Source organism: Gossypium raimondii, chromosome 5, assembly GCF_025698545.1.
Source record: "Gossypium raimondii isolate GPD5lz chromosome 5, ASM2569854v1, whole genome shotgun sequence".
NCBI classification, from domain to species: domain Eukaryota; kingdom Viridiplantae; phylum Streptophyta; class Magnoliopsida; order Malvales; family Malvaceae; genus Gossypium; species Gossypium raimondii.
Genome location: NC_068569.1, coordinates 9,355,404 through 9,367,587, shown reverse-complemented (window position 1 = coordinate 9,367,587; position 12,184 = coordinate 9,355,404). Strand labels below are relative to the sequence as shown.

At 32.9% G+C, this 12,184-nt stretch overlaps 1 protein-coding gene across 1 annotated transcript; it reads right to left on the bottom strand.

Annotated features, from left to right (window-relative positions):
• Window positions 1-9,157: 9,157 nt before the first annotated feature.
• On the bottom strand, window positions 9,158-11,299 carry LOC105770747 (CBL-interacting serine/threonine-protein kinase 25). The gene has a single exon (XM_012592078.2). It carries the CDS (start codon window positions 10,897-10,899, stop codon window positions 9,553-9,555), a length of 1,347 nt encoding a protein of 448 aa, XP_012447532.1. The 5' UTR covers window positions 10,900-11,299; the 3' UTR covers window positions 9,158-9,552.
• Window positions 11,300-12,184: the final 885 nt, after the last annotated feature.

Here is a 12,184-nt window from a genome sequence, read left to right as displayed (position 1 = left end):
TGTGGGCTCTTAGCGCTACTCCGCAATCTATAACTATTTAATGGTGTTTTTTTTTTTTTGAATTTCCGGAACAACGGAAAGGAGATCTTAGAGTCTCTTGTTTGTTTCCCGCACACTCTCTTTACAAAGCACAAAAACTGAGGGTGTTCTCCTCTCAGTTCGCTTCTATAATAGTCGTGGTGGGCCCACAATATGGGCCAACCACGCTCTTATCCTACACCTCTTACTATTTTAATTTGAAGTCACCTATCTGTCCATAGGTAGGCCAAGATCCATATACAACACAAAAGTTCCCGTCCACCATTTGAAATATTTTTATTTTTCTTAAATTACATCTAAATCCAATTTTGTGTTTACTATTCCAAAAATACCAAAAGTAACAAATATTAAAAGATTTATAAATAAATCTATTTAGACATAATTATAATTATTATTTTCTCAATCGTTCTCCCTCCCACACTACAATTGATAAAAGGTTTTCTAATATCTTGAAAAATAAAGACAATCCTTTCTTTTGTGTCAAGACTATAGTTATATTTAAATAAAATTATTCATATTTTTTAATATTTTAAATTTTACTCACTAATGAGGTGACATAATGTGATTTGTGCACAAGAGATATGTATTAACTGTACATCAAAAATTGTTATTTTTAAAATAAATAATCATTTTATTGTCAAATAATAATTGTTCGAATTTATAAAAATTTACCCAAAACTCTATTTGTAAAAGTTGAGGATATAAGATAACTCTTGAATAAGCAGAAATTAATGTATTCTAAGGAATCTCATCTTCCTCAATAAAATGGTTAAAAAAGGTTTATAAAAGCCGGATGTATTCACGCGCACAACTAGTTGAGTACAAATCACTTGATTTTCCTACTTCAAATTTCTAAATTAGAATAACCTTTATTTATGGTCCATTTTTTTCAAAGGACGTCCAAAAGTTCCTTCTTTCTCAATCAACTTTTATTCCTTTCTTTGTTGAGTGTTATTTTCGTTCATTCAGGATTCACCTCATTTTTCTAAATTAAATTAAATGTATTTAGGGTTTATATTTTTCTAGAGGGCATTCAAAAATTCGTGTTTCATTATCCTCCTCTCTTAATCAATTTACGTTTTCGCTGTTTTTTTTTTAAAGCAGATATACTTGTTAAATTCTGAAATATATGCTCTCTGCGAATTATCCTTAAAAATTATGTTCAATCCTCCTTTCATAATTTACAACAAATTGCTGATGTAAGGAGGATGCTGTAACAATTTAAAACAGTTCACTCAATGGGGGAAGTTTAGAGAGAAGAGAGTAGAAGAAAATTGAGAACTTTTTGACGTGTAAATTTTTAAGGTAAATCTTTTTTATAGTTCTTGAAATACTACATATTATCTACGTGTGTCTTGAACTTTTTATAAGCTGTGATATCCAAAACATAAATGACTCCAGTCGTTTCCTTCTCACCTACAATCCACGTATTTGTCCCTTTGCCTCTTCAAAAGTTTAAAATGGCACACACATCAATGCAGTTGACCTACATTTATTTTAGTTACAATGGAAATCTAAATTTTATGGGATTGACATAATTATAGAAGGTTGGTTTTCATTTCATTTTTCTTCCTTTGCCCCATCGGATGATGTAATAAGGTGACTTTAATTTATTTTTAAGTTAAAATATGTTGTTTGTTCTTGTATTTTTGTAGAGTTTGATATATAGTCTTTATATTTTAAAATTAAAAACTCATTCCTCTTTTTTTTTTAAATTAAGTATTTTTCATCAAAATTTATTAATTTAATATGTTGATTAAGCTATCTTTATATGACATGACATAAGATTATGAGAAATAAATATATTAATTAAATTGATACTTTTTAATAGGAACTAAAGACAATAATGGTTAAACTATAATTTTAATTAAATTCTTAATTTTAAAATATAAATATCAAATTCTATAGAATTACATAGCCAATAACATATTTTAACATAATGTTTATTATCTTCCATCAATTAACCTAATGTATTTCATATTTTTAAGTTTAATAATATTTTTATTATACATTTGTTTTTAACACTAATAATAATTTTTAATTTCATAATCCAAGTTAACAATTACCACGTACTCAATTTTTTATATTTAACTTCTTTATTTCACTCATAATATATCAAATAAATTTGTTTACTTCATTATGAATGCGTATCTTCTTTTTTTGTATTTTAAAGTTGATGAATCGAACGGTGTAAAAAGAGTTAGATGAAGTGCAAATGTAAAGAGTTAGCAGTATAGGATAAGGCCCCAGTAATATTCTCCAGCGTGTGGGCGAGGGAGCGTGACAAGTTTAAAAGACAGCATGGGACCGCTGCCACATCACGTCAACCAAAGATCAAAACGGGACCTCCCACAGAAAAACGCCCCCATGATTAAAAGAAAACGACAAGTGGCAAAGACAATAGGAGGTTTGTCCATGGGCCCTTTGGCCGGTTGTAGTTGTACTTATAACGCACCCCACCACCACTTCTTAGATAACACCAAATCTTTGACTTCTTCCACTTCCTTCGTCGAGACAGCACAAATAATTTTTTTTAATTACGATAAAGTTTTAATAACAACGCGACTCAAGTAATACTTAAAATGATAAACATCCATACATAATGTATACAAGAAATTATCGCATCCATTTTTTCCGGAGCTGTTAGGCTACACAATCTAGTAAGTTAACACATACCTTTTACCCTTTGATAGCTAAAAATATAGATAATGTGTCTATCTGGCACTAACAAGAATTTGTTCGAGAGCAAGACAGGATAAGAAATGTAGTCAAAAGAAGGAATAATATTATATTATGAATAAAGCTGGTTAGGAAATAAAATGAGAAAATATTATGATTTAGTAGAATAAGTTAGATGTATTTACTATTCTGAATTAATAGTCTCCATTGATATATAAAATAATAAGGCCAAGTGGGGTTTACAATAACCATCCAATTCATGCACCATCTTCTCCCCCTTTCCCCCTTTTTTCATGGAATATTGTTTTCTCTACTGTTGTTGGATCGCTTGCATTTATGCACCATTCATGTATAATTTATGGCAGTCAGTTTCAGTACTCGTGCTCCCTTTACTTAGACTTGCCACTGATTGTGAACCGTCCATCAATTATTTCAAAACAGAATGAGGTATTCCACTACACAATTCCCCTTTTCAGGGATTTGTTTTCTAATAGAAAGAGCTTCTTTTTTGGTTGTGCAAAATTTTGAGACATATATTAATTAACTAACAAAGTGATGATTGGTTCTGTTTAAGATTCCCTACCCTACATTTGTGTGGAAGGAGAGTATGAGAGGCCAGGGAATGGTGTCAACTTTAATGCCTTTACATCTCCATTAGCATATATGCTGTCTTTATAATTATGTATACAGTATGACTAGGAAAGCCACGAAGTTAAACATTTTACATTGAGTTGAGATTAAGAAAATAATTAAATTATGACCTTTTTTTCTATATGCAACGTTTTCTTTATATATATATATATTTTTGTATGACGTCATTAAAAACAGAGAATTTGGGAAACAAGTGAACCCCTTCCCTACCCCTCCTGTTGGCTTTTAATTATTATAATTTATATTGTAATCAATCCCACCTTTGTCTTCTTCTTCTTCTTCTTCTTTTCTAAAAAATAAGAATAAGGGATAAGAATTGTATAAAATTGAATACAAGATTGGTACTAACAAAAATTTAATAAAATTTATTTCCCACTCCTGCTATAGTTCAGCTAGCTCCTTTGATTCACCTGTGATTATATAGTTTCATGTTATAGCCAATATTGATGTTCTAATGTTCTGCAAAAAAAAAAAAACATAAACAAACTTTTAGGCCCCTTCCTTTTTTTAATTCTAGGCTTCACCTTTTGTACAAACATAATTCAGTTTTATTTTTATTTTCTTAAAAAAATTATCAGGGTTATCAAAATCCAAAATCAGGGATGACAGGAATAAATGGCAGTCCATCCCAACACGAAGTGGTGTCCATTGGAAGGCACAACCAATGGCTGAAATTGTGCTTAACCCTTGGAGTTGATTGGCTACAGTATCAGTATACTCACCCTTTCAGCAAACGACTTCTTCAGTTTAGCCACAAGTCCAAGGGCAGCAGAAGCCCAAATCTCCTACAGCAGGCCTTAAACTGTTTAATTACCGATTATTAGTTTTTTCCATTATTTGACAAATCATGTTAAAAAAATTAAAAAATTAAAAAAATATTTTTTGTAAAATTAGAGGGTCAAAAAAAATCATTATGCCATGCTTAAATGATCCTAAAATGATTTGATTTAATTTAAGGGTCCGACCCATCAATATATTGATCTGTCTTGAAAAGTAAACTTAAAGTCAATTACAAAATTAGACTTATCGACTCATCAATATTTGTGGGTTATCAACTTCTCCTTCTATTCTAATGATATGGTTTAAAATTTCTTTAAAACATTTAAGGTTATATGATTGAATTATGATAAACTAATAAATAATTATGGTATAAATATTTTTAAAATTAAATAAAATTTTACAAATTTTTAAAATTATTATATAAATAGTTTACTTTTAAAATTTTCATATGGTTGTTATTTTTTATTTTTCAAATATTTAAATTTACATATGTAACCAATTAAGAATGTTTTACTTTTTCAATCATAATATTTTTAAAATATTATAAATAAATATAATAATTTAATTAATACATTCAATTAAATCCGTAAATCATACCATTTTCATGTTATAATGTTATCAACTATGTTGTAGATAGTTAACCACTAGCAAGTAGTATCATTTTATCTTACAAACTGCAATCGTGACTTTATGGATGTTGATCCGTAGGAAATTATATCTCGACAACCATGAGCTAAATATTTTCCAAATATTCAATTTAAGTTTAACATTTCTATTTTAATACTAATTATCTTCTTCACTTTTAATATGACTTTTAGTAGCTTAAAGGTCAATTCTCTTGTATCCATCAATTATTACATATAATTACAAAGTTTGGGAAGCTTAAAGATTAAATCTGCATTCAACGTTAACTACTATCTTTATTTTAAATTAAATTTTAAATCATTTTAATTATATGTTTAGAATATCAAGATTATATCAATTAGGTTATTTCGTTATTAAAATAGTCACTTTAGGATAATATAATTTAATGACACATCATATATGTAATATGATTTAGGTAAATTATAAAATTAGCTACTTTTATTTGCCTTAGATTATATTTTAGTCACTTATGTTTGGAATGTTACGTTTTAGTCACTTACGTTATTGCTTTGTTACAAAGTGATCACTCTACCGTTAAGCTCCGTTACCTCCCTAACGGCGGTCTTACATGACAGTCCAGATGTGTTTTAAATGCCAACTTGGATGTCCTACGTGGCAGTCCAAATTAAATTTATTTAATTAAAAACCTATTTTCATCCTAGCAACTGGACATCCAAGCTGACATTTAAAATCCATTTGAACTGCCACGTAGGACTACTGTTAGGGAGGTAACGGAGCTTAACGGTAGAGTGACCACTTCGTAACAGAACGATAACGAAAGTGACCAAAATGCAACATTTCAAACATAAGTGACTAAAATGTAATATGAGGCAAACAATTTTTATAGTTTACCCTATAATTTAAAATAAAAAATTTAAAAGAAAAATGAATGTTTTAAAAATAATAGGTTCGAGGTTTTCAAAATTTTTACAAAAGTTTTAACTTTTGCTCTTTTTCCTTGGTTTACTTTTGAAAGTTATGTAACAAAATTCTACATTTCTTTACATTTTCATTTTAATTTTAACTACATAAAATTTGACGTTTACAACTCTAATAATGAAAGGACTTAATTGATATAACGATAGTTTGAGGATATAATTAGAATGTTTTGAAGCTTGAAGATAAATTTAGAATGAGGGCCATAGGGATGTCAAATGCAATTAACTCTTTTTAATCTAATATTTGTGTTTTTTTTGTTTGATATGTTATCTAAATTCGGTAAAAGTTTACATTTTGATACACAAGCTAATGTTGTTAACTTTTAATATTTAATTTATTTTTAAGGTTGATTTGATTAAAAGTTAATTAATTTTCATTAAATCAACACTAAAGAAAACACGATCATATTCTATGTAACAAAATAAGCATAAGATTAATTTTAAAATTAAATTTGTTGTATTAAAAACTCATTAAAATTCAAACATGTCATCAACGTTGGTCAGATTAACACCATTGTGTTTTGTGAAGGGGGTAAGAAGCAGTTAACTAATATCAAAAGGGTTCTTAGATGCTTTCAAGCAATGTCTGGTTATAAAGTCTATCTTGACGAGCCTTCCGCTATACTACATGTTCCTGTTTGAATTTCCTGTCTCGATTTATAATCAACTCAATAGTATTATGAGCAACTTTTTTTTGGAGCGGCAACGCTACTAAAAAGAGGATGCATTGGTTAGCTGGGCTGACGTTTGTGCTCCTATTCAGTCCGGTGGTTTAGGTATTGTCTTAAGAGTTAAAAACAAGTCACTCTTAACTAAATGGCTTTGGAGATATGAAAACGATAGGGCGAAAGGCTATGGAGAAAGGTGCTGCAAGTCCAATATGATCCTATTTCGAACAATATCCTACCTTCTGTTTCTGCTTTGGGTAATTGATCATGGGTATGGAATTATCACTAGAACACTTATCCCCTGAGATTCGAGCCGCAATGATTTTTCCAATAATATTGTACTTTGTGTTGGCGATGGTGGAAGTATTAATTTTTGGTCAGATAGATGGATTGGTAATCTGTCGTTACAGCTCCGTTTCCCTAGGATTTTTGCTTTAGCAATCAAAAAGAAGGAAAGGTCATTGAATTCGGGTATAGGTCTAATGGTGAGTGGACTTGGAACATCAAACTCTCAAGACCAACCTTTGATTGGGAAAAGCAACAATGGGAGGAGTTCTTGCAGGTTTTTGACAGTGCATCTTTGAATCGGTCTACTAAGGACAGTGTCAGATGGAAACCGTCCAGCTGTGGCAGCTAACATGATCTTGGATAGAGCTTACCCAAAGGTTGAATACAGTAAATATGTTTGGGCAGGGTATGCTCCACCAAAAATCGAGATCTTTGTTTGGAGATTGTTAAATGGTAGAATACCCGCTAAAGTAGAGCTTGCTAAGATGAATATTATCCCATCTAACGCTTGCTGCTGCCCATTGTGTGGTTCAGAGGAAGAGACTATTAATCACTTGTTTTCTAGTTGTTGCGAGTCTTGGGCTATTTGATAGCATTGTGCTTCGTTATGAGAGATCCTGTAGGTGGCCCCAAACAACCCTGATATGTTTTGCATGGCATGGATTCGTGCTATTGACCCCAACTGTTGCAACAAGATCTGGTCTATATATGCTATTCTTTGTTGTTGTTTAGTCCATTTGGTCTCACAGAAATGAGATGATCTTCAATAACAAAATATGGGATAGGTTTCAAGTCATTGATGTTATATTTGCTAGGGTTGCTTGGTGGTTCAAAGCTAAGTGACCTGACTCTAAGGCCTCATTCGATGACATTTTACGCTTCCCTCATCTTATTGCTAGATCATCCAAAAGATGGCAGTCTCCGCAGTCTGGTTTCCTTAAATTCAACGTTGATGGTGCTGCATAAGGGAAGGACGGCCTCGCAGGTATTGGAGGTGTTTTTCATAACGAACTTGGCGAAGTTTTGATGTCTTTCTCAAGAGCAATCGGTGAAAATGATTTCATCACAGCAGACATGTTTACAATTAGAGTCGTGGTTATTTCCTTCACTGAATAACATGGTTCATCTCGCATAAGTTTATCATTGAATCAGATAGTTTGAATTTTGTCAATTAGATAAAAAATCTCGTTTTAATACCTCACCATCTCAAAAGCATTGTGGACTCCATTCTTATTTTTAAAAATCTTGATTATATATGAGACATTGTTCACATCAATAGGGAAACCAACAAATTTGCAGACAAGCTGGTTAAGGATGGTGCACTTAATGAGAACATCATAAGTTGATGTCGCCTATTACTTTGAGTATCAATTTGCAATTGAACGGAGTGCTTGGGAGCTCCCTTGTTTTGTTTCCCGTCTTTCTGACCCAAGTACCAACTAAATGATTTAATGCTTTGCATTGATTTATTTTTGTTTTTTTCTCTAGAATTGTCTTATCAATTTATTTTCTATTACACTCGTTGTTGTAATCAAACTTAATCAATATAAGATTTTTTTTTTTAAGTTTAACACTATTATAATTTCATAATATAACATTACTATAACATTTGCCAAATATAAATATTACATTAGACCAAAATATATATAATAACCGCATTAAAAATATCAAATTTGAATAAATTATTTGCTTATAAAACATTCCATCAAAAGGAAATTAAAGAGAGGTTAGAAAAAATGGAAATAAATCATAATGCGAAACCAACATGTTTTTGTAGGATAAAACATTGTTAAAAGCTTGTACATGTAAAAACAAAAAAAAGGAAAAGAAAGGCATAAAGCAATAGGAAGAAACTTCTCTATAGTTAAAATATACCACCGTGCACTGTTTTCATACTAGCAGTGTTTAAATCTAAGATTAAAACTACTTTATTGGCTTCAACCTAAGGGATGCTCAGGCCCTCTTGGCCCGAGAAACCACTGGATCAGTTCCGTTGTTCATCTTTTTCTTCTTTTCATTCTGGCCCATGCTTTCTAGGACCCATACTGTTAAGCTCGAAATGGATATTATCGAATATAACAATCTAATAATCACCATAAATTAGTTTTTATGTAAACATCAGGAATAAAGTTGAGAAAAAGTGAAGGACCATAATTCTAACTTCTAAGCTATTGATATAATGGATTAAAAAAGGGGCTGATGTCCGTGAGCCTGTTATTATTTTGTGATGGAGAGGTGCATGATTTGTCGCGCTGTTTCCTGATATAACCAATACCAAATTGTCCTTTCTTTTTGCTTCAACCAAACTATCATCCATCACCAACCAGCCGCCTAGCTAGAAACGTAACAAAGTATGGCTGGTTATTAACTCAAGATTAACATCATCTTTTTAGGCCCTATTTTGGAGTCATCACTCATCCAATGGTTCATCAAATGACCACCACGTAAATTAAAAGAGAGACATGCAACTAACAGCAAAAACCAATATTGGAACTACCATTCCTCATTCTTTGATACTAAAATAATCAAACTACCATTCCTAGCTCTTTGAATCTGTAAGTTAACCCCACTAGCTACAAATTTCTTTGTAAAAAGAAAAAACCATATTTTCTTATTATCATTTATTACTGTAACAGCTCATTTACACATATATATATTCATGTACATATTTCATTAGCCCATGCCTCAAAACATGGTAACATTTGCTCATATTATACGTCGAATCAAACTAAACTAAGTAGACTAGCTAATACTAAGGCATATATAATCTAACAAACAAAAGCTGGTTTACCCGAGGAACAATTATTTGCGACAAAGAAAGATTCCCATCTAGCTTGAGCCTCTTCCTAGCGACAGAAGCCATGTTACTGACAGTTATTTTCACCTTGCCAACTCCAAACTATGTCTGCAAGGGCTGGCCTTAATTCTTCCTCGTAAAACTTGTTGTACTCAAGAGTGTCACCCGCGGGCTTTGACAACTCCACCACTGCTACCTCCGGCGCCAGCTCGAAAACCTCCGCTGTAACCGCTAATTTCCCTTTCCTTCCTTCCACTTTGCCTTGCATTCTAACCTTGAATTCTTTCGTAGCTAACACCCTAAAGTTCAACTTCTTCGCCGTGGATACAAGCCTCGCCAGGGTTGCCGAAGCCGAACCCTTGGAAGTGAATAAAGAAGCTGGCTTTCTCTCATTTTCGAACAGATTCGACAAGTCAAACCCTGATGACATTGATGAAATCAATTCAAACGCGTTGTAAAATGGTGGCGGGGATGACTTCGTGGTTACCATTTCCAGCTCCCTATTGCTCTCAATCCCATTCATGTCGCCATTTTCATGTTCAACCAGTGATGACACAGTCTTCGAAAATCCCTTCCGGAACCAGGGATTGCTGATGATCCCCGGAACAGTAATCCTCTTATCAGGGTCAGCAACGAGAAGCTTAGAAATTAATCTCCTTGCGTCGTTTGAAATCCAGGGGGGAAACTCATATTCTGCCTTGAAAATTTTCCTATACATGTGCATAACATTTTCGGCTTGGAAAGGCAAAAACCCTGTCAGGAGAACAAACAAAACAACCCCACACGACCAAATGTCAGCTTTGGCTCCGTCATACCCGTTCTTCCTCAAAACCTCGGGGGCAACATAAGACGGAGTCCCACATTGTGTGTGAAGCAACCCATCGTTTCTTAGCTGTTCAGGCAAAGCGGAGAGTCCAAAATCTGAGACTTTCAAGTTGTCATTCTCGTCCAGTAGCAGATTCTCAGGCTTCAGATCACGATGGTAGACGCCTCGACTGTGACAAAAGTCGACTGAGCTGACTAGTTGGTGAAAGTATTTCCTGGCTGAATCTTCCTTTAACCTTCCCTTAACTACCTTAGCGAACAATTCACCACCTTTGACGTATTCCATTATGAAAAATATTCTTTTTTTGGTAGCCATAACTTCTTTGAGCTCCACAACATTGGGGTGACGAACCAGCCTCATGATTGCGATTTCTCGCTTTATTTGCTCCATCAAGCCTTCTTTCTTGACTTGGTCTTTGTTGATAACTTTGATGGCTACACTTTCTTGGGTGGAAATGTTTTTCCCGTAATAGACCTTGGCAAAGTTGCCTTGCCCTAATACCCTCCCCATCTCCAACTTCCCAAAGATGATTTTCCTCGATCCATTCTTCTTCAAGCTGATAGTTCGATTCACACCTTGCTCTTCCATGTCTCAACTAAACTTCTCTCTAGTTAGGCAAAGGGAGCATAAATTTTTTTTTTTAACTATGAAGGTCATTTGGCTCACTAAAAGGAGGAGACTTGCCCAGGGAACCGAAATGAGAAATGGCTTGAAAAATTTTGGAATTTCTGAGGAGGTTGATTAGTGGGTGAAATAGGGGAAAATTGATGGGAAAAAACACTAGCGTTTGGGAAGGACGAAAACAAAGCAGTGATCGATTGTCTTCTATTATAGCCATTGAAGGACATGAACTTTGGGGGACTGCGGAAGGAGCGCTAAAGCACATGGAAATGGAAGTTATCAGAGAAATTAACTACAAGGAAAATCGTGCCAATAAAATAAGGGACACGTCGAAAAATATTCGTGGGGTAAAGTTATATAACGACAAAACTTGGACTTAGGTCTGTATTCCAAGCACTGAAGCTTCCTCCTGTGTATAACCCTATTTGCCAAATGAGTACCCAATCCGAACGGCTCGATTAAATTGTTTATGTTCTAACCGATATCATGAAGAAATAAAATTTTACTCTTTAGTTATGAACCACTCGGCTGATATCAGTTTAATTATATGGTTATTGGGTCTTATTGCTTGTAACTTTGTTTTTTGAATTATAAGAGGAATGTAAACCTCTAATAACAACGCGATTAATGAAAATTAAATTCAAGTCACATTTATGGCAATGAACATCTTAACTATTAGGCTAAACTATGACAACCTTTTCAATTCATAGTTACGGACTCAGGCATCGTATATCCCATTTTAATTAAGATTTTAAACAATCTCTTTGATCAAAAGTTGGTGTTACACATAATTTAATAAATGTATATATAATCTCTAGTCACCTAAGTAGTTAAGAAGAAGAAGAAGAAGGACTTAAATTAATAAACTAATTAATTGCGCCCCATCAATAATCAATTTACTGGGTGAATGTGTGTAAATATTCGGCCTTTTTTGTTTTCGTTTCCTTTCTGAACTCATTTGAAGAGGAGAATTTTACAAAATATATATACCATCATATTGAAATACGGGATTTGAACAATTGTGGCATTTCGGCTCTTTGGAATATATCTATTTGGATATTCTCATTTCATATCAGGCCCAATAACCAGGATCTTGCAGAAAAATAGAGCAATACCTTTACTTGAAACCCTTATTGTTACTGGATTTTATTTTATTTGACTCAATTATTCAACTAATATTTCTTTTGTGGCTGATATGTACTAAAATAGTTTACCATCTTGTATTCGATTCTTACCTGAGAATTTATAAGAT

Coding starts and splice junctions, on each gene's coding strand:
- LOC105770747 (XM_012592078.2), bottom strand. CDS start 10,899: ATGGAAGAGCAAGGTGTGAATCGAACTATCAGCTTGAAGAAGAATGGA.